Raw genomic sequence first — 23,108 nt, 5'->3', positions numbered from 1 at the left:
ATTCAGTTGGCAGTTGGGAGAAAAGGGAAGTCCAGCCTTTGACCCAGGAGCATCTCTGCTGCATGGTTGTCTTCTGGCATCGGCACAAGAACCATCTGCCTCCCCATGTGCCAGTCTAACCCAGCAGAGAGAAAGTGATAGAGCCCCGTCCTCCCACGGAAGGCACCTGTTGTAAGAAAGCCATCTCTGAGCGAGGTTTATAAGGATCTTTCACAGCCCGTATGTGTAGAACCGATCTCCTCCAAGTTAGTGCTCCACTCCAGGTAGCTGCTTACCACAGGTTTGGGAGAAAGCCTTTTATTCATCTTCTCACGTGGTTCAGGGTGACCTTTTCAGAAGCCTTCCAAGATCAGGTAACGAGGTTGAGAAATCATCTTGACTTCTCTTTGCTGGTCCTTGCTCACAGTTACTTCTTCTTCTGTTTTCTTTTTATTTTTCTCTAGCCAAAAAGATTCAGTGCAGTTTCTATTTTGTTAAAACGGGAAAAACTGTCATTTTATCACAGGCCATAAATAAGACTTTTTTCGTAAGTCATGTGCTGCCTCTGTGATTTTTGAAGTCAAAGGCCATGTGCTTTGGAATCACCAAATGTTTTTTACCTTTCTGTAGTTGTACTCGCCTTGAAAATCATAAGCTTTGAAAATCATAAACACGAAAAGCATTTTTTTCTTTAACTTCGACTTCCTTGAAAGAAGTAACACTTTTCAGGAGAAAGCTCTCATACTGTGCAGTCTGAGGTGATAGGAAAAGTTCTAAGACAGGAGATAGTCTTCAGTGAAATATTATTATAAAAAACAAGCAGTAACTCCTTTAAATAGGAAAATCTGGTATGTGCATCTGTTCCATTTTAGCAAGTGTTTTTATACCAAGTGCGTAGACTTCCCTTCTATAATTAGCTCATTCTCTAATAGTTAAAAGTCAGAACAAGAAAGAGCAAGAACTTTATCTGACCTTGAAAGTGATCTTTGTTGAACTTCTTTTCCAAAGTTACATAAATCAAGTCGTCATTTTTCCAAATGAAGGTTTGTGGTCAAATAAGGAGTTGGTTGTTTCTTTTGTTAGTGTGTCCCACAAGCTGATGTGCAAGAAAGCCATCTTTGATCAGATTGTATTAAAAGATTTATTCAGTGACCCTAGTAAAGCAGTGGCAAAACTATGTTCATTGTGATTACTCACTGCGTAAATTACATTATTTTATATGAAGATTAGCCATATTACCTTAAGATAAACCAAATTGAAAATACTGGTATAGAATAATGAATAAACTGGTATATCCAGCTTAAGGAATATACTTGATTGTAGGGTGCTTCTACCCATTTTATAGATCTCAATCTTGGAGAATGGTTTAAGAGTTGACCCAGCTCTTCACATCTTCCTGTGCCTGCTCATAACTGGAGAGCTCATCAGTAATTTCCATTTAGAATTGCTATGGATTCTGTCTGGCCATCTAGGATCTAAAAACAGCAGACTAAAAAAGGCAGTTCAAAGGAAAACACGTACAAAAACTCAGATGAATGTTTTTTGTTCTCAGATGATTGTCTGCTCGCTAGAGAAAACAGAGATCTTAATAATATTATGTGAAGTTATGTACTCAGAAGGTGGGTTGTACTGTCAGGAACTTGCGTGCTTGCTGTGTTTTCTCAAATCATATTAGACCTGAAAAAGGTCACCCGTGGCATAGTCAAAACACAGAAGAGACACAAGGGTCTTATAATTAAAGTTTGTCTGTGATCACAGTGCAGACCATTGCTCCAGAAATATGTTTCTAAAACAATTTCACTTTTTCTTACTTTTTCTTAATTCATGAGAGCTTAAAAGAGTGGATCGATTTTTGACTATTAAAAAGTGATGAATCTTTGCCATTGTCTCAATGTAATAGCTATAGGGTTAATTAAAGGTGAAAATTGAGAGTATTTAAATATGCCTCACATTGAGATGAGATATATTAGTGACAGAAACCATTAACTTGGCAACCGAAAAATAAAAAAGCCAAAGCCATGTGGTTTTATTACTTTCACATAGAAAGATGTAAAGACTCCCAATGTATCATATCACATATATATATCCCAAGCCAGCTTCTTCAGTGAAATAACTTTCCCTCCCCTGCTCTCAGAGCGTATGTTGCAGCTGGAAGAGGTGTGGTAATTTTTCTTAAACATATGTTCTGGGGGTTTCAATTAACTAATATTAAAATTGTGCTTAAGTAATATTCTTGAGGATCTGCTTCCAGTACTCTTTCTTCTTGACAGGAAATGGAGGTAAACCTGCAAAATGAAGAGCATAGAGATATGAGATGTGGAAGGTCTTGTTTGGAATGGGAGGAACTTTTAAAATTTATTTCTTTTATGTATTTTTTTAAAGAATTCTAGTAGTTTTTCTTCCTGCTTTCACTTCAAATTTGCTCTGTTTGCTTCTCTTTCTGCATTTCCAATGGCATGAATTCACAGATTCACAGAAGAGTTGACACTGGAGATCCTCGGCCCAGCCCCCTTCCTCATGCAGGGTCATCTGGAGTAGGCTGCTCCAGGCTGTGTCCATTTGGGCTTTGAGGTATCACAAAGGATGGAGACTCCACAGTCTTTCTGCATGATCTGCTCTAGCATTTGTCCTTACAGTAAAAAAAAAAAAAAAAAAAAATCGTCTAAATGGAATTTCTTTGTATTTCTTTGAAATATGAAATTGAAACAGGAATCTTCATATTTCACTTTGTACCCACTGCATCTTGTCTGTTCTCCCTTAACCCTCCTCCCCCTTCACTATATATTTATACTCTTGGATAATGAGCCTTACCTGCACTCACACGGTTATGTCTCTTGTACTGGGAAAGCCAGCACTGGCCACAACACTGCAAGTGTTGTCCTCATCCGGGCTGCCTGGAGGGGAAGGATTGCCTTTCAGGACCTGCTAGCAGTGTTCACAGAATCACAGAATGGTTGAGGTTGAGCAGGGACCTCTAGAGATCATCTAGTCCAACCCCCTGCTCCAGCAGGGACACCCAGAGCACGTGGCACAGGGTGGCATCCAGGCGGGTTTGGAAGATCTCCAGAGAAGGAGACTCCACAGCCTTTCTGGGCAGCCTGTTCCAGGGCTCTGTCATCCTCACAGGAAAGAAGTTCTTCCTCACATGGAGATGGAACTGCCTGTGTTTCAGCTTGCACCCATTACCCCTCGTCCTGTCACTGGAAGAGTTTGGCCCCTGGTGCAGCCCAGGATGTGATGACACTGCTAGCTGAGGGTTAGCTTGCCCACCAGCAACCCCAGAGCCTTCCCTGCATACCTCTTTTCCATCGGGTTTCCATCTAGCCTGTCCTGGTTATTCCTCTCCAGGTACAAGGCCCTACTTAAACTTGATAACAAACTTGATGCCAATTTTTTCAGCCTGTCAAGGTTCCTCTGAATGACAGCATAACTGCTGGGTTTATCCATCATTCCCCCAGTTTTGCACCAGCTGCAAACTTGATATTTTCTATCCCGTTAAGCAGGATTTTTCCCCATATTGACCTCTAACACTGCCACTAGTGTCTGGTCTCCACATGTTTTTTTTTGTTGGAGCTTTCTTTCTGAGCCTGGCACTTCAGTCACTTCTCAGCCTGCCACACTGTCTTCGTAGCCTGCGCTTGCCTCCGTTTGTCTATGAGGCCGTTTCAAGAGGCAGTATCAAAAGCCTTGCTCAAGTGCTCTCCTTTCATCCACCAGGCCAGTCATCTCACTGCAGAAAGCAGGTTGTTCAGGTAAAATTTCACCTTCATAAATCCATGCTAACTACTCCCGTTTGCTTTACCATCTCTGTAAGTAAAGAGGATTTTCTCCTACCATCTTCCCTACAATCAAGGTGGAGATGACTGGCCAGGAGTTTTCTGGATCCTCCTTCTCAAAGATGGGAGTGACATTGGCTTCCTCCCAGTCCTTGGGAATCTCCCCTGATCCCCGTGACCTCTCAAAGCTTATCAAGGGTGGCCTTGCAGTGGCAGTGCCCTTCGTGTCCTTGCCATCAACTCCAGGTGGCTTTTCCTTTGACAAGCCCTATCCCCGCTCGATCAGATGTGTCTCTGTATTCCTCTTGGGTTACCTCGCCCTGCTTCCACCTCTTGTACTTCTCCCTCCTCCTTTTTATGTTTAGCCAGGAGCTCCTTATTTGCTTGTTTTCCTGCCTGTTGTGATGAAGGCTGCCTTTCCTGAAACCCTGTATCCATCCATGGGAGCACTCCAGTTGCATGGGCTATCCCACCATGTCTCCATGATCCTAAAGGGACTGTATCCCTGCAACTGCACACAGACCTCTGATTCCTGCTCTTTGTGTCCCTTGATGCATGCCCTAGTGCACAAGGATGTCAGAGGAGGACCCCGTCATACCGATTTCCCAGGAAAGATGTGAGGGCTTGTCCTGTAATTCTGCATTTCCGTATTTGTGTGAATATGTGTGAGATGGGGCCCCTTCTGCCTCATTTTGTTTTTTTTCTAAGTCTCAAAGTGCTGTTTTACCCTTATTCATGGTTTATCAAAGTTCCATAAATGCATGCTTTCACATCTTGGATACACTTCAGGTTATTCCTTTCACTAATGTCTTAAGAATTTTCAGCATTTTCTTTCCTCTTTTTCATCTCATTGTGAATTTTTGATTTCATTCATAAAGAAAAAATCTTTCAAGTTGGAATGAGTTTAGATGTAAGAAGATGTTGTGTAGATGAGTTTAATTGCAGGTGAGCAGAACAGGCTTCAACTTGCCTGTTTTCAACAGTCAAGTCATTTGAACAGAAATCAAGTTTCATTAACAAAAAAGTGAAATCATATGCAGCTTAAAACTGAACAGGAAGGAAAACAGTTTTGTGAAATGGCACAATCACCTGCTGCAACTGCAGAGTGCTCACAAATCGGTTTCCTTTGCAGTGTATTCTGTATGCTGAGTTTCATCCTGATTTTTCTTTGGAAAATAAACATATATACCATGTAAAGAAATAATTGTACGGATTCATCTCTCATATATTGCTCATATATGCTCTGTCGTTAGAGATATGCGGGCAATTAATATAATTTTCTTCCCAAAACAACCACTGTGTTCTACATCAGTTACCAACTTAGAGTATCAGCCATGCCTGGAGCAGGGTTGCGAGATCTTCAACTGCAGAGTGTCTAAAAATTGGGTGTTTCTAGGGTGAAGAGTTCTCTTTTCCTGCCCCTTTGCCCAGGAAGGGGGTCTCTAGCAATATACAGTGAAATAGGAGTTGATCTATTGGACATATATCTGAGTTTCATGCGGCTCAAGGCCTGGAGAGAGTCATTGAAGTTCCCATAAAAAGCAGTTATTTTCTACAGCCTTTTGTAATAGTCTATCACTACACTGCAGAGATACCCAGTAACATAGGTGTTTCTAGCTTGGAGTCTTATCTTTGTCTGCACTCCTCTCTTTAATTTTTATCGTGCTCTTTCAGTGCCAGCTGCCCTTTTTAATTCTTCTATGGCAAATGACATTTAGCTAATGCAATTCTTCGAGCCTAAATGCTCATATTATCTGAGAGCTTTCTGGTGTGCTATGAGGTATGTCCAGAGTGGAAGTGGAAGGTGAGAATGGACTCCATTGTGTGATGTGTACGTGTATTTGTAAAGCACATTAACAGACTGCATGGTAAATGCTTTGGGTGCACGCTGCAGCATTCAGCTAAGGCTTGTAGCATTTCGAGTAACTGATTAGCTTTTAGTGATTTTAGGATTTTATCCTGAATGCAAGGATATAGGCTTTTAGTGATTTTAGGATTTTATCCTGAATGCAAGGATATAGATTTATTGTGAGATCATGCTCTAACATTGCACCGTACAAAGAATTACTTGTTAATAATTTCGATATAACATCTAAAAAATAAAAAGGCAAATTCTTTCTGTGAAAATAGGCAAGTCTGTGATCTCTTACGTGCTGTCTGGGGAGTACATGAAGGAACTTGCAGAAGTAAATTTGCATCAGTTTTCTTCACAGAGATGGGGTCAGAAAGGGGTAAAACTTTTCTCCTGTTGCACACTCTTACTTGCTCTTGATTAACTTAATGCATTTCTTTTTGGGGTAAGGACATACTTATTAGGTGATGCTTTCATCTGTATTTAAAACCTCTTAAAAACTATGCATTCTGCTAGAATTTGGTTAAGCTTTGCCGTTACATTTAGAAGACTCATTAAAATGAAAGTAAAATAGTGTCATAAAACAGAAGGAGCTTGAGATTAAGTGAGTCTTAACTCACCTCTGCAGAAAGATGAATCTGAAAGTTTTGACTTCTTGCCCTATCAGAGACATCTATGCAACAAACTACACTCAGTTGTTTGATCATGGACTTACTAAGGCTTTAGCAAAAGGAAGAAAAAATCCACGGAAAAAGGTTGTAGTTCTTAAGCTGCTATACCTCCTCCTGTTCTTTTTTGCTCCTGTTCTCTTATTTTATATTTTTCTATTGTCCCTATATTTCCTCTTGTCTGTACAGTTCACCAGCTCCTTCAGGACTTTCTTCACTAAGATACTGTCAGAAGAGGCAGTGCTTTGGGAGACCTTTTAGTTTGCATGTTGCTGAGTTGGTCAATAAAAAATGTATTCTTGATCGGTGAGAGTGAATAAATGAAAGCAGAAAGGTGATATAGTCTTGGATGAAAACCTAGGATAAAGCCTTGATTATGTGAAATATTGTTTGCTGTTTACCCAACAGAGTGTATCTCTGTTTTTAGCGAATGGTGACAAAACAAAAATAAAAATAATCAGCTTCAAATTTTGTGACGAAAAAGCAGTTCTCAGCAGGTTAAAAGTAGATTTTTAATACTTCCATTATGCATCTCCTGTTCAGGCAGCTTCATGATTTGAGGGGTGTGTTATTGAAATACAATAATTGTTTTCATTCAGGTAAACAAACATTAAAGATATTTGATGGGAATGATGCAGTGAAACGCAATCAATTTCGACTGATTTCAGTTCCAAGGATTGCAAAAAATGAAGAAGTTGTGGTAAGACATCTGGTGAAGATCTAATATTCTAGTGTGATAAATGGGGTGAATTACTGCATATTGGATTAGCCAAGGGGCAGCCATTTTACAAAAGTAACAGAACAGTAGCAAAATGTGTAAAATGGGATAGAACATTAGAGAGGAACATCTGTTGGCACCTGAGCTAGTCAGATCTGAGACAGATGTATACGGCAGTTACCTGCACTCCCTGCCTGAGGAAAAGCTAATGGATTGTGGGTGGCACTAGGGTCACTCCCTGGCTTTTCCAGTGCTCCATGTTGGGTGGAAACTTGTTCCAGGACTAAATCAGATGTTCAAGGCTGGGCATAGCCCCTGGGTAAGGGCCCCTTGCAATGCAGAGCGGAACCCGTTGAGGATGTGGTGGGGATCACAGGAGGATGGGGCACAGAGGGGACTGCCATCGGGAGAAGGTGTCACCTCCAAGTCTTGGTAAGGTTTTTACCTTTGTAGCGTGCTCAGAATGGAGGGAAGTTTTGAAAATGATGTTTACTGCTTCCGCACATCAACAGCCTTCAGGAAACATTGCTTATACTGTTGACAGCCCTTTTATTTAGGACCATTTCCAAGCTCTCAAGCACGTTTCATTACACTGCTGCTCACAGTATCAAGGCAAAGTGATGCTGGTTCCTACAGATGACTTAGGGCCCCTGCAGGGCTTCAATCCCTGCAGAGCTGGCACTGTCAGACGCGCTGCGGGCTAGTGCTGATGAGGGTAAAAAAATTCCTCCGACTGCTGCCGTATTCCAGGAACAGCCACGCACCTTTCCTCTTTGCAGTGTGTAGGTTTAGGCAGCCACATGGCCGGGAAACTCAGCCATGAGTTTCAGGTTTCCCTTAGTGCAAGAAGACTGACTCTCCATGCAGTGTGTGCTAGCTTTATTGCTGCTGGTTTTCTGTAACCTGCGCAGTTAAAAGAACCGTCACTGTCTACAGTGCAATGGGGTGTATCCAAATATGTTTAAGCCATTTGTAACAAAAATCTTTCTTTTTTGCTTCCTCCACTAAAATGTCTTCTTTTGTTTGTTTGTTTGTTTGTGTTTCCATTGCTATTTACCCACCATTCTGCACTTAGCACCTTTTGAATGTTGGTATGTAAGTGAGGTGTTTATAAATACCTATGGCTGCGCAGGTGTCGCAGGTGTCGTTGGTGGCTTTTCAGTAAAACGCCCCTTTGTCTGGCTGTGTTCCAGGAAGCTGCTTTGCGGGCGTACTACATAAACGACGATCAGCAGGAGTATGAGCTCCAGACCTTCACCCAGCAGGCCCTGCTGTCTGACGATGTCATCAACAGGAACCACGCTCCGGACGACACCAACACCGGTCCCGTGTTCCGGGAATCCACCCCCGACGCGTGGATCATCAGAGCCAAACCGAAGGATGAGGAAGTGATCAGAATTTACCCTGCTTGGCTTAAGTGAGTGCTTCCCTGCCTTATCACAAAGCTCTGCTAATTACCTAAATTTATCCTCTGAAGCCTCGCTCGGAAAATGACTTGGGGCACCAAACTCTCACAAATAAAACAGACTGCAATGCATTCCTCTATAGTTACGGTTCTTCTGATGTACTTCTCTAAATAGTCAAGAAATATTATTAATTAATTACTGTTACAGAGTGTGGAGAGACTTAATGGCCCTTTTTGCATGCCTAGACCATATTGTGCCAGTTTTGTAGTTCTATTTTATGTTTTTCTGGTAAGATCCCACCTTACATTAGTTCCGTCCGTATACAAATTACTACATATAGTTGTTACCTGAAAATTTGTTGTGTTTTGAAAGAAGTATTAAGTGGGAAGAATATATTGCAACTACTGTTGTGAGAAAAGGGGGAAAAACAACAAAAAAATCTATTCTATTTACCACTGAGACATCTTAAGCATATTTAAGCAGTGAAAAGATGATTCACTGAAGACCTACTGATATGAGCAGTGGGATAAAATAGAAATGTTTTGCTCTTCCTTCTTACGCAACTACAGTGCCAGACTTCAGCCAATATTTGCAGGTGAGTTTGTGTGTAGAAAGAAACAAATTTGCAGTGCTACAGTTTTAATGGCCAGTTCCTGGAGACGAGAGTCTTCGCCTGCCTAGTGTGGCTAACACTGCATCTGCTATAAGAGGTGTTTCTTTTCTCTCTAGGGTGGGAATGGCTTATATTTCTCTACGAGTAAATAACGACAGCACTACACAGACTGTGATCAAAGAAGTGCTTCCATTGCTTGGAAGGCAGGTAAACAAATATCATTAGTATATTACTTAAGGGACCCTGAATTCAGTTGTCTATGTGTTTGCCTTTTTTTTTTTTTTTCTTTTTCTATTTGGAAAAATTAATACTGGTTTATTTTGTTTCATAAATTTTCTCTTATCTTGATTATAGGTCTTCTTGCCATGTACTGAACATTATCTTTAGTCTTTCCGGGTCAAGCAACTCCTCTTTTATGAAAATGATCCTTTATATTTACCACTTCTCCTATTTCCTTTGAAAGCATTTATCATTGCAGCAGTGCATCATATTAAGTGGCAGCTCTGCTGTACTCACAGCATAATAAAGATATTCATGAAGAAATCTGCCAATGTATATTCACCTGTAAAAGGCAGAATTTCATTTTTAGGATGTGCAGTCTTGAAAAAATATCATTGCTTCTCACGGTGAGTTAGACTGAAAAATTTCTCAGGTTATTTGTATCAAAAAAGATTTTGTGGTGGTCATGGTTTGGCAAGAGCGGAGACTGTCTGAGACAGATTTCGGTTTGCTGTATGGCACAATGTTATTTAAAGATACAAAATTTCCCTGTGCTCAGGATCCTCTCCAAATAACACTCATCCACTACAGGCCAAGCAAATGTAGAAAATCTGGGCTTTTAACACCTCTATTCATCACGCACATAGCAGGATACGGTGTCTCTGAGCCTCAAATCCTTCACATGAGAGATTTCCTCAGTCTGAGTGTGCAGGATTGTAATAATGATAGCAAATGATCGAGATTTTGGGCCTTTTGGTTGAGATTTAGGCCTGTTCCTTAGCTGATCTTCAAGAGCTGGTTCATTCCTGTCCCTCAGGGACACTTTCCTCAGGGAGAACATTGTGGAAATATTCTAACTGTGCTATTTGTCACAGAACAGGATAGAGTTACGTGTTCTTTGTGGGAGCCATGCTGTGAGGATACCTAGGCAGGTAAAACAGAGGAGGCTGAAAGAATAAAATGAAAATTAGGAGAGGATTGAATTCTGAAATGTTTATTTTCCATGTTTTGTGTGTGCAGTGCATAATGTAGCTGCTGATTTAATATAAACACCTGGCAGCAACATGTCCTGTTTAGAAAGTACAATTACATGTTGCATCTTTTGGCAGACGGAGTCTATCCAGAATTTCAAGTTAGTAGAAGTCCTTATGGGCAGTAAGCAAGGTGAGTGAAGGAGCATTTGCCAACTGCACATCTGTAAGTGATCTCTGAGTGTTTATTTTGATTTTATTACAACCATATTTATTTTTTTACAAGAAATTCCTTTGTAAATAAAACTTCAAGTTGTTGAAACAGTGAGGTCGGTTCTTTAAAGTCTCGTATATTCTGTGGGCATGCAGTCCCCTTCCCTCGTTCTCATGTGAGGGTTTGTTAGCCATTTCTGGAGTATACTGACACTTTGGCAAGGAGACCTGTTTTGAGGAGCTGCCTTTCACCAATATCAGTTCCCCACGTGGAGTTATTTGTAAAATCTCTTTGACTCCCATCCTCCCATCCTGCTTTTCCCTGCCAGTGCCCACCAAAGGAAGGGAGATGGTTCAAGGGACAGACTTCTCTTGGCAAGTCCAAGAATATATGCGCATTAGTAAAGTGCTAAAATCTCTAATCCTATTATTGCTCGAGAAGTCTGTGATATTGTGGGGACAAAATTGGTATTGGACAGGCTTGGACCTCCCTTCACGTGCAAGACTGCAGGAGAGAGGAGCGAAGCAGCTGCTGAAGTGTTGGGTGGTGTTGCGGCCACGCTCAAGTGAATACCCAAGGCTTAGATAATTCAGCTGTAACTTTACTTTCTCTGTAAACATTGTCAGTAAGTTTTAAAAGGTCCTTGTCGCCTCGTGAACAAGTGTTTTAACTTGATTCGTTTCAGATCCTCCGTTTAAAGCTCTGTTTTTAGCCAAAAGTTGTGAAATGTTTTGGCGTTTTATTAAAACACAAGGGTCAATTAATACTTCAGTCGCCAGGGTAGCCACCCAACTGTTGCAAAAGTCTGCTTCTCTTTTTGGGTGGCTTCAAGCTGTTGCTGCCCTGTTTATCTGTCTAAGGCTACGGTATTTAAACTGAACAAATCACCTTTGAGACTCTTCATGATACCTTTATGCTTTTTATGCTGAACAAAGAGTGGTTCAGGTCTGTGTGCTCTTTGTGTTAGAGGTAGGCAAAGATGTGGATTTTCCATAAAATTTTGTAAGTTTGTTGTTTAATTGAGCCTGATAATTACATTTGAAAGCAGTAGGAGTTACTAATATTCTTGTTATCTCTAGTTCAGCAGTTGTCCAATTAATTGTCTCATTAAGGTTGATGACAACTTCTGCTGCTTTCAAACATGACTCATGTTCTTGCTCTCTCTAGTTCAGCGGATGGTGTTGGACAACCAGGAACTGATCCTTAATAGACTCAAGGATATACGAAAGGTAGGTCTGAAATATGGTCCCTTCTTATAGCAAGTAGGGAGTCCCCTTTTTTTAAAGGAAAATAAATATTTAGTTACCTCCCAGTTACCTCTTAGAGAAGCCCAGTGTTTGGACTGAAGTTTGTTTCTATTTTGGGATCTTTCTTTATGCTTAGACAATTTGATCTGGAAGGTTCACAACTATTTGGGATTTTCTTTCACAATATTACTGTGTTTTCACCATGTCATGTGATTTATTTTTCTTTATTTTCATAGACTTCAATACGTCAGATGAATCAAACAAGGTTTTACGTTGTGGAAAATAGCAAATCCATCGTTCGAGTAAATTTATTTGTTGGTGGCCTTCCCCCTCAGCTTTCTGCTGAAGAATACACTAATATTCTCAAGGATGAACTAGCTATCAAAAGTAAGTAAGCAAATGCATGTTCACAGCTGTTCATTTGTGCAGAATAAAATGTATGAGTGTGGTCCTTTCTTGTTTTTTTCTAATGTTTTCATTTCCGAAAAATCAGTGTGCTTTCTACTACATGTTCTTTTTTAAAAAATTATTTTAATACTTTAACAGTTGCACAAGAGATATGACAGCTCATTATTCAATTATTCAAGGAATAATTATTATGTTACTTCAGTGATATTTCACTGCACCACCCTGCCTAGTATAGAAAAAGTCCCAGGGGAGACATACCTACTAGCACCTCTGTTTTCCCGTTCTTTTCCCACAGATTTTTTTTGCTTGAGCTCTACTCCATATCACTTGTGTGCTCTATCCCTGGTCACAGTGAAATATGATCTGTGGGTTCATAACCGACAGACAAACACTCAGTGAAAAGAAGAATTTATTTTCCTCTTTCAGAGAAGTGTAATTGATTTTTCACAGTCCTTCCAACTAATGCATTCCATAAACACTATCAAGAAGACATCATGTATTTTACTGCAGTAAACTGAAGTTTTTTCCCCCCTATCTTTTATATAACTTCAAAAGGAAGTGAAGTTTAAATTCCAGGAAGTATGCTCCTTTTGTGAAAATCAGTTTACCTTTTCTAACTTGCAAAGTAATCTTAGAAGAGGGAAAGTGTTAGCTGGAGGTTCTCCCTGTGTTTGTATAACTTCTACTATTTATTTATATTATCTTTTTATGTAACTTTAAAAAATATTTTAAATATTTACTCTAAATGTACCAAGGTTTTATGTATTTGTATTTTTACCCTTTGCAGCAAACGTCGTATCCGTGAGTCATGTTTATCAAGCACAAGGTAGGCATTAAGATTTTTAGTTTGCAAACCATGTCTGTTTTCAAAACTGGCACTTAATACTACCAGTTTTAAGCTCAGAATAGTGGTTCCCTTTATAATCAAATAGTTGCTGAGATCAAGTATAACACATCAGTAAATTTTATCAAGAACCGTGGCTTAATGTCACCCTATTAAAGCAAGGTTGGCTTCATGCCTCTTGTAGAAGGAAGGGCACGTGTTCCATGATGAAAACGAGCTTAAAGTTTCACTTTAACTGCGTAGTGCTTGCACCAATGAGCTTTCAAAATTCCTTCAAGTGCTCCCTCTTACTTTGGCTTCTAAAATACTAAAATTTGATTCTTTTCTTGAACATCCTGAGATCGTTTCAAGGTCACTTGTTTCCTAGCCTCAGTGTTAAGACTTTAACTGGCTTCCTTTGGGCTCGGTGGTTAGATGCCTGAAGGAGATGCTAACCCTCATCTCTGCTCTGCCGACCATGCGGGTGGTTTATCTCTGAGCTGTTGCTTTGCTCTGGCTGTATGCTTTTTATTTGACTAGGGGCAGAGGCCATGAGGCTTCTGGGAGGCTTCTGGAAAAACAGAAACCGTGCAGCTTTAGTATAGAGGCAGGTGCAGACCTGTAATTTTTGTAAACTTGAAAAGAAAAATGTGGCATTTTTCTTTGTATGTACTTGCATGTGCTTTTTCTGCCTGGATCTGGCAAGTTTCAAATGCTTTGGTGGGCCGAATTTCCAGGTAACTGTTAACTGGATCTTCCACGACCTTCTTCTGAGGATGGTGGTTGCTCACTATGATGTAGTGTAGACCACATCATGGAAAGCTCTCACTGAAAAGCTCTAGAAATGGAGCTGTTGCATAACCCCCTGCTGATTCCATGCTTTCTTTGGGTATTTGCCATGTCCACATACACAAATACTGATTTTCCAGAGTGAAAACCACAAAACTTTCTGATGCGTCCTCTCTCCTACAACCTTCTGAATGGAGACTAGTATTAATAATACTCCAGTCACAGTTTTGTTTTTTTTTTTTAACCAAGTTTACATGTATGTGCTTTTCTTTACAGCCATTCCTGCTAATACCTGGCTTTTATTTTTCTTCCCCCCGCACTTTTCCTGAGTATTTTCATGTTTCCTAGACTCGCTGATCAGTGTGAGTCTTACCAATACCTTGATCCAAGATATAAGAGAAATAGTCAACATTAATTCTTTCACTTTGGTTTGCCTTAGCAGCCAAACTGTGTTACCCACCTACCTCTCATGTGCTGTCCATCGTACTCATTGGTTTTGTCCTCCCTGTTTTCCAAGTCTGTCTAACTCACTGGGCATCTTATTTCATGCTAACTTCTCACTTTTATTTTCTTGTCTTTTTTCCCCCTTTGCCTGCTATTTATTCCAAATTTTCCCATACAAGACCTAAGCCAATCATAGAATCATAGAATCATAGAATGCTTAGGGTTGGAAGGGACCTCTAGAGATCATCTAGTCCAACCCCCCTGCATACGCAGGGACACCTAAATCACGTGGCACAGGACTGCATCCAAGCGGGTTTTGAAGATCTCCAGAGAAGGAGACTCCACAACCTCTCTGGGCAGCCTGTTCCAGTGCTCTGTCACCCTCACTGTTAAGAAATTTTTCCTTAAGTTCCTATGGAATTTTTGATGTTTCAGTTTCCGGCCATTTCCTCTAGTCCTATCAGTGGCCACCACTGAAAAGATACCATGACCGTCCTCTGCACTCCCTCCCTTGAGGTATTTATATACACTGATTAGATCCCCTCTCAGCCTTCTCTTCTCCAGGCTGAACAGGCCCAGCTCCCTCAGCCTCTCCTCATAGGGCAGATGTTCCAGGCCCCTGATCATCCTTGTGGCCCTGCGCTGGACTCTCTCCAGCAGCTCCACATCCCTCTTGTACTGTGGAGCCCAGAACTGGACACAGTACTCCAGATGCGGCCTCACCAGGGCTGAGTAGAGGGGCAGGATCACCTCCCTCGACCTGCTGGAGACGCTCTTCTTAATGCAGCCCAGGATCCCATTGGCCTTTTTGGCCACGAGGGCACACTGCTGCCTCATGGTCAACTTGTCGTCCACCATGACACCCAGGTCTTTCTCCGCAGAGCTGCTCTCCACAAGCTCAGTCCCCAGCCTGTACTGGTGTCTGGGGTTATTCCTCCCCAGGTGCAGGACCTTGCACTTGGCCTTGTTGAACTGCATGAGGTTTTTCACCGCCCAGTTGTCCAGTCTGTCCAGGTCCCTCTGGATGGCAGCACAGCCCTCTGGGGTATCGGCTACTCCTCCCAGTTTGGTATCATCAGCAAACTTGCTGAGGGAGCACTCTGTGCCTTCATCCAGGTCATTGATGAATAAATTGAACAGGACTGGACCAAGGACTGACCCCTGGGGGACCCCACTAGCCACAGGCCTCCAACTAGACTCTGCACCGCTGATCACCACTCTCTGGGCCCTGCCATCCAGCCAGTTCCTAATCCATCTCACTGTCCACTCATCTATCCCACACTTCCGGAGCTTGCCCAGGAGGATGTTGTGAGGGACGGTGTCAAAAGCCTTGGTGAAGTCGAGATAGACGACATCCACCGCTCTCCCCTCGTCTATCCAGCCAGTCATTTCATCATAGAAGGCTATCAGGTTAGTCAGGCAAGATTTTCCCTTGGTGAATCCATGCTGACTACTCTTGAGCACCTTCTTGTCCTCCATGTGCCTGGAGACAACGGCCAGCATGAGCCGTTCCATCACTTTTCCGGGGACGGAGGTGAGGCTGACTGGCCTGTAGTTGCCTGGGTCCTCCTTCTTGCCTTTTTTGAAGACTGGCGTGACATTGGCCTTCTTCCAGTCTTCCGGCACCTCCCCCGTTCTCCAGGATCTTTCAAAGATGATGGAGAGCGGCTTAGCTATGGCATCTGCCAGCTCCCGCAGCACTCTGGGGTGCATCCCATCAGGGCCCATGGATTTGTGGGTATCGAGGTTCCTTAGGTGCTCTCTGACCCAATCTTCCTCTACCCAGGGCAAGTCTTCCTCTCCACCCGCTTCTTCTCTTGCCTCTAGGGCCTGGGGCTCTAAAGGGCTGCCCTTGGTAAACACCGAAGCAAAGAAGGCATTGAGCAACTCTGCTTTTTCTGTGTTATTTGTAACCAAGGTGCCCATCCCGTCCTCCAGCGGACCCACGTTCTCCCTGATCTTCCTTTTGCTGTTAATGTATTTGAAGAATTTTTTTTTGTTATTTTTAACGTCCCTTGCCAGCTTGCCTTCCAGACGTGCCTTAGCTTTCCTTGTCGCATCTCTGCACTCCCTGACTACGTTCCTGTATTTCTCCCAGGGGGCCTGTCCTTTTTTCCACATTCTGTATACCGCTGCCTTCTGCTTGAGCATTGCCACAAGCTCCCGGCTCATCCACGCAGGTCGCCTGCCCCCTCTGCCTCCCTTCCTACACACAGGGATGCACTGCTGCTGGGCGTAGAGGAAGTGCCGCTTGAAAACTAACCAGCTCTCTTGGGCCCCCCTGCCTTCTAGAGCACTAGCCCATGGGATTCTACCGAGGAGGTCTCTGAAGAGGCTAAAGTTGGCCCTCCTGAAGTCCATCGTCGCAAGGCTACTTACAGCCCTGCCTCCTCCTCGTTGAATCCTGAACTCCACCAACTCATGGTCACTGCAGCCGAGGCTACCCCCCACCTTAACATCTCCTACTAGGCCCTCCCTATTTGATAGCACGAGGTCCAGTAGCCCACCTCTCCTCGTCGGCTCCTCCACAACCTGCGTCAAAAAGTTATCGTCGACGCTCTGCAGGAACCTCCAGGACTGCTTATGCCTGGCTGTGTTGTCCTCCCAGTTGATGTCGGGGTAGTTGAAGTCCCCCATGAGAACCAGGGCCTGTGACCGTGAGGCAACATCCAGCTGCCTATAGAAGGCCTCATCAACCTCCTCGTCCTGGTCAGGTGGCCGGTAGCAGACACCCACCACAGTGTCTCCCACATTAGCCTGCCCTCTAATCCTTACCCACAAGCTCTCAACTCGCTCATCCTCGACTCCCAGGTTGAGCTCCATGCATTCCAGTTGCTCTCTCACATAAAGAGCAACTCCACCACCTCGCCTTCCCAGCCTGTCCTTCCTAAAGAGCACATAGCCTTCCATGGCAGCGCTCCAGTCGTGCGAGCTATCCCACCACGTCTCTGTGATTCCGATGAGATCATGACGCTGGGACCGCACACAGATCTCCAGTTCATCCTGCTTATTCCCCATGCTTCGCGCATTGGTATACAGGCATTTCAGGGAAGCAACAGAGGCCACAGGTTTCCCAGGAGGGGTGAAAGAGGACCCTCCGTGATCATTTCCTATCCTCACTTCCCCACTACCATACTCCCGCTGGCCGCCATCTGACCTGGGCTGTGCGGTACCGCTTGCCGCGTCAGTGCGCCACTCCCCTTCCCCCTTCTTGCCTAGTTTAAAGCCCTCCTAACCAGGTTGGCCAGCCTTTTTGCAAAGAGACGTGTGCCCCTCTTGCTAAGATGAGTACCATCGTTCCCCACTAGCTGTTGGTCATCAAACAGAGACCCATGGTCGTAGAAGCCGAAACCCTGTTGCCAGGTCCAGCGGCGCAGCCAGTTGTTTAGCTGCCATATTCGCCTTCTCCTCCTTGAGTCCATTCCCCTCGTTGGCAGAATGGAGGAGAACACCACCTGGGCACCTGTACCTTTGATGGCCATCCCTAGGGCTCTGAAGTCTTGCTTGACGTCCCTCATTTTCCCCATGGCATCATTAGCACCCACATGAATCAATAGTAGAGGATAATAGTCCGACTCCTGAACTATTCTTGGGAGTCTTTCTGTGATATCCTTTATTTTGGCCCCAGGCAAGCAGCACACCTCTCTGGATGAGGGGTCCGGTCTACATATCGGTGCCTCTGTGCCCTGCAGCGTGGAGTCACCCATGACGATCACCCGCCGCTTCTTCCGGGTGCTCCTTCTCACTTTAGGGGGAGCAGCCTTGCTGCTTGGATTAGACTGCCCCTCTGTAGAGATCCCCTTAGACAGGTCTTGGTTCAAGGCCTCCTCTATCTGATTCACATGTTCCAGGGCCTCGTACCTGTTGAACGTGGTCACCGGTGGAGGTGAGGTGGGCTGTGGAGGGGATCTTCTGCCACCTCGAGTGGGGACCCGTTTCCATTGTTGGTCGTCCCTGGAAACTGTTAAGTCCACCCCCTCTACCCTAGGGCAAGAGGGCACTGGACTTTCTGACTGAATTGGGGAGTTCTGAGGGTCGCTTTCCTGGGAAGACTGCAGGATGCAGCTCCACCAGTCGATTTCCCTTTCGCATTCCCTGATGGCCCTCAGCCTTTCTACCTCCTCCTTTAGCTCCGCCACCAGGCTGAGCAGGTCATCCACCTGCTCACACCTAAGGCAATTTAAAGATCTAAAATGGATTCTCCAGCCAAATTACTCCAGCTTGTAGTCATTTCTACTGAAATACTGACAGTGAATAGAACTCTTTTTTTTTAATAATGAGTTATGAAATGAAAACTGATACTCTTGTTGCTTGTATATGTTGAGAACAGCCTGTTAGTTATGATAAAGCATATGGAAATAGGTGGTATTTCTGAAACCCAAAGGAGATCTTTACGGAAGTATTATACTTGTGCTGCAGTTCTTTTTGTATTTGAACTACTGTGCTTCAACAGAAATGCAGGATTTGGGGGCATGAAGGAAGACAAAAAGAAATAGGAAAAAGCTAACACGGTGATAACCAGCAATCAGAAATATTGCAGAATATTTCTTGTAGCAGCGATTGCTGAATATTATCCTAAGTAAACTTCTGCTGTGATTTGATAAAGTTGGTTTTCTAAAAAGAGGTTATTTTAAAAGACTGTTCTAACACCTTTTTACAGGTGCTGTTGTCCTCGAAATTTCATGTTTTTCTGAAGCTGAAAGAATATATATGCTAGTTAAAGATACAACTGTCAATGACAAGCCTCTGAATGGTGTGGTGATTCCTGAAGTTGTGGTAAGAAATGAGCTTAAATTTATAACTTTTGCTTTAAAAAAAAATTAGACTTTTGCTGGTGGAAATGAATAGCGATACAGGATATTCAAGTGAGTTGTACAATGGGTTTCAGTAAACAGTGCAGTGAAAAAATACTGAGAGGATTTACTTCCTGTGTCTCATAAACTTTTGTGGCTTAGAAGTCATTTGTTTTATTACTCTTGATTTGTGAAGAAGTGTAAGTCTGAGTATGAAACTATAAAGGTGAGGAAACACAGCATGTTTGCTGATCCCCTTAAAAGGGTAATCCCAGACATCTGCCAAACACTGCCTTTGCCAAACCTCCAGAATACTATAGTAGCAATAATAAAAAAATGACCTTTAAAGCAACTGCGTGGTGACGTGAGAGGCAGGATTTAGGTTCCTGTTTCAAAAGGGCACAGACTGTCAGTGAGGAGCATTTTCCTTGGGGAGGGCAGCTCGGAGGTTTTGTAAGGGAGACGAGCGCATGTGGTTGCTGCCCCGCACAGGTTTCCTGGCCTTTATCAGGAGTAGAATAGGGTGTGGAGATGGGGCTGCTTGTGAATAGGTGTTTACAGGGGGGTAAGGGTGTCTTTTTCCTGATGCAAGATCCTGCTTGGAAGCCCCATGTCATGGCCTGCTAAGGTGGGATTTCAAGTGTCTCTTCGGCCATCTCGCTGGAAAGAAACAACGTTTAATGAAATATTTCATGTTCAATTGTTCAGTATTGTCAAATATTGTTCAAATGGCCTTAGATCGTCCAGCTGACGCTGTTCACTCACTGCCCACAGAAAACCGATGAGTGGTAATAGACCCTGCTTTGAGCAGCAGTGGGGCTGGATGACCTCCCCCTGAGCCTTCCAACCTGGATTATCCTACAATCCTGTTAGTCTTCATTCGCATTTTTGTATCTGTGATGGTCTAAACATAGCAGAGAGGAAATGCTCGTGCAAGAACTCAGCACAGTATTAAAATTAGGCCGTGTTTTGCTTTCCTCTTGTGGGTGGAATGTGAAGAAAATGGAATGGAATACCAATATATAGCCTCAAAAGCAGAGTGGGTCTTTAGACATGAAAGCAATGGTGTCGAAGTGCATGAATATTTTTCCAAATTGCAACCTATATTCAAAACAAAACAACAAAAAAAGCCATCTTACAATTCCAAGGAAGTAAATTAGTGGATGACATCTACTCTGCCTTTTGCTAGTGCTCCATTTTTCCTGTTTTAGATTCATTTGCCCTATTTCATTTATCTCCTGAAGAGCAGGCCTTGTTCCAGTCTAGCATAACCATGTCTGCCAGGAGTAATTTATCCTCTTCTGGTCTTTTGTGACATACATTTTCACTTCACAACATTAAATGAGTGAAAACACTCCATTTTCATTAGAGTGCGAGCCAATGCAGTCTTTCACAAGCTGCCCTGCTAGTGTCTTTAAGGATTTATTGTAATACTGAGGCACTCTGGTAGCCCTGTTTGGTAGCATCCTAGGCTGGAGACATTGCAAAGCTGAATTTTTGAACTGAAAACTGCTTTCACAGAATTCCTAAGCTAAAAGAAAAAAGTTTCAGATAGTTGTTGTAGCCCCTTATCAGCTGCAAAGGGGACAGTTTTTGGTGTTTTGTCATTAGTGGTGCTCATCAGTGGACTGTCCCCTGGCACTTTATTTTTGGGTTCCTTGTGAGTAGTTTAAAAATAAAGGGGAGTTTCCCCAGTGGTCAGAACTTTCCATTTCCAGCAATTCTTCACACAAACATCCCCAGTGTAAATGCTTGCCCACTTAATCACTTCCCTAACCAAGGCACTGTTGAGGGGTTGCCTTCCACCTTTCCACTGCAGCAATTCCCCCAAAACAGCAGAGCTCCTCGAGGTCCTGCTGAGGTTCAGGTTGTGCTGACGTTCCTCAGAAGAGGCAGGGACCATCCTGTCTGGCTGGGAAGGGAGAATCTTGGGAATGAGGAGCGCTTGTACTCGGGAGGTGCCAGCGACAGCCCGTTTGCAAATGCCGGCTTCGCCTGGAGCGGGCGCATTCCCGCGGTTCTGGAGGAAACACGGCGCGCACCACGACGCACCGGGAGCGCCTGCGGCACAGGACGCGTGGGCTTCCCTTCTTGGTGAGCATCTCGGAACCTACCAAGGGTCCAAAATCAGCGCGAGTCCCTGCAGATCTCGGGGAACTGCCTTGAGCGCCTGTTTCTGCACCCGGTTCTTGAGAAAGTGCCCGTAAAAGCGGGTAATGCAAAACGTCTGCCTGGCGTGTCACTTCTCAATGTCCTCAGCCAGTGTTTTTACACCCAGATTTCCTGAAGAAGAGAAGGCAATTGCATGTTCTTGTCTTCATTGTGATAAGGTATTTGTTTGGCTCAGGTCTTGGCCTGGATGCTTTCCTGTCATTCGTTTTTCTAAAAAGTCTTTGTTTACTTAGAGCTGCAGAAACAACTTTTTTTTTTTTTTTGCCCCATTTTCTCTTCCTTTCCCCTGCCCTTTCATTACACTTTTTTTTTTACAACTCAGCAACTTCCCAAGTGCAGACAAGACTGAGGCTTCATCTGTCTCACCTCGTTAAGAAGGGCAAAAAGGTTGAATGCAAAAATGAAAGAAAAGTGCAAAGTGACCCTGTGAGGACTCAACACAGAGCGGAAGAAGTCAGAATTTCAACTGTTAATGTTCATTAATGCCTGTCTTCACAGAGGGGAAAAAAAAAGTCCATCTTTCTGGCTGGAACGTGTGGCTCCTGGAGATGTTGACATTATAATTCAAGAAGCCCTCCCTTTAGGCATCAGTAGCGTGCATTGTTTTGCCTAGACTTCCTTCTGCTGGTTGCAAATATCCTCTCTGTTTACTTAGCAGAAATAAATGTATCCCTTCCCCCTCCTCCGACCTTTTTTTTTTTTTCTTTAATGTTGAGCACAATCTGAATAGTTGCTTCCCCTTTTCCAGTAAAGCCTGAGTGGGGACATGAGGGATTTTCTGCCTTGGCAGCAGGGTGTGAAGGAGGTTCATCGGTTACAGCTGGGTTTCCCTTGGGCTCTAGTTGCAGCTGGTGGTGAGAAAGGAGCAGCAGGCCTGTGGGGCTGTCTTGCCTCTCTGTCACCCAAAGTAGTCCTTGTCTAATTTTTTTTGGATAGAAAACATGCATTTTGTCTCCAGCAGACAGCAGAATTTAAAGAGGAAGGAGGGAGCAAAGAGGAGCGATGGATACTTAGTGTTGCTGGTTTCTTGGTGCACTTTCCATTGGGTCTGTGAGGCACATCTGGTTAAAGGAGGTATTCTGCATGGAGACAGTGACACAGAGGGGAGAAATTTTTGTGTACCTTGTGTATGGAAGCCTTGGCATACGCAACAGAGCCTCATTCTCCAAGCATTATCGCTCAGCTCTCCTGGGACATGTTGGGCAGGTGTCTGATACTGAGATGACAACACCTATTCTTCATTTTTAAGCATCCAAATCGGCCTACAAGTAAGCAGTGATTTGGGGTATCTTGTTGTCAGGCTGCAGCTTGCTTCCTCAAAACGTTGGTCAATCATATGTCCCGTTTTCTGCATTCTTAGACTTAGTTCGCGCTCTCCTGTGATTGCTGATGGGCAGCAGTGGAAACATGGCCTGGATGCTGGCTCGTCCCCTCTGTAGCTTGTGGCCTCTTCCATGTTTGCAAGATGTTGCTGCTGCTTCTCCAAATAATTCTTGTCTAAGTGACTTATATTTAGCACTGTTCTTCTTTTCCCTGAATTCAACCCATCAGCTACGTGACAAATTGCTGTTCCCTGAATGCTGTCCAATATGTAAAAGCAGATTGTCCGGGCTCGGGAACTGTGGCAAGCAATTCTGTTATGAAACACCCTCATTGAAATGCCCAGTAAACTTGTTTAACTTACACTTGAGCCATATGAAAGTGTTAAGCCCTGTGTCAGAAGGAATGAAAAGTGTCTAGGTATTTTTAAAACATTTCTTGGGTGGTACTTCTCATAATTAGAAGTTCTGATCTCTGCGTAGGCTACAGATGCCGTTTCTGTATGGTACACTGAAAATCACTTTGGGTATACTTATTTAAATATGTAATTTTAAAAGAAGCTTTCAGTCTTTCCTTTGTGGAGGAGGTATGTCGGTGTCTGCCCTAAACTGCCTGAAAATTTTGAATTTTTTGGTCCTTTTAATTTTTGGTGGTCCTGTTAGAAAACAGGCAGAAGAAATCTTTCAGCTTGTTTTT

The 23,108-nt window shown here is 43.3% G+C and overlaps 1 protein-coding gene across 1 annotated transcript in view; it reads left to right on the top strand.

Moving 5' to 3' along the window:
• Window positions 1–23,108, top strand: part of DGKQ (diacylglycerol kinase theta) — a 72,271-nt gene that overhangs the window by 40,516 nt on the left and 8,647 nt on the right. Inside the window, exons 8-15 of the mRNA XM_088527906.1 lie at window positions 6,875–6,975; window positions 8,187–8,410; window positions 9,129–9,219; window positions 10,341–10,395; window positions 11,584–11,645; window positions 11,900–12,050; window positions 12,859–12,897; window positions 18,788–18,903. Coding sequence (XP_088384032.1) covers window positions 6,875–6,975; window positions 8,187–8,410; window positions 9,129–9,219; window positions 10,341–10,395; window positions 11,584–11,645; window positions 11,900–12,050; window positions 12,859–12,897; window positions 18,788–18,903 — 839 coding nt within the window. The remainder of the gene's footprint in view (window positions 1–6,874; window positions 6,976–8,186; window positions 8,411–9,128; window positions 9,220–10,340; window positions 10,396–11,583; window positions 11,646–11,899; window positions 12,051–12,858; window positions 12,898–18,787; window positions 18,904–23,108) is intronic.

The sequence above is a fragment of the Tinamus guttatus genome, unplaced genomic scaffold, assembly GCF_059628265.1.
Source record: "Tinamus guttatus ecotype Peru unplaced genomic scaffold, ASM5962826v1 Tinamus_guttatus_pri_ptg000295l, whole genome shotgun sequence".
Lineage (NCBI taxonomy): Eukaryota > Metazoa > Chordata > Aves > Tinamiformes > Tinamidae > Tinamus > Tinamus guttatus.
Note: the sequence above shows the minus strand (reverse complement) of the source record. Positions and strands in the feature narration are given on the sequence as shown.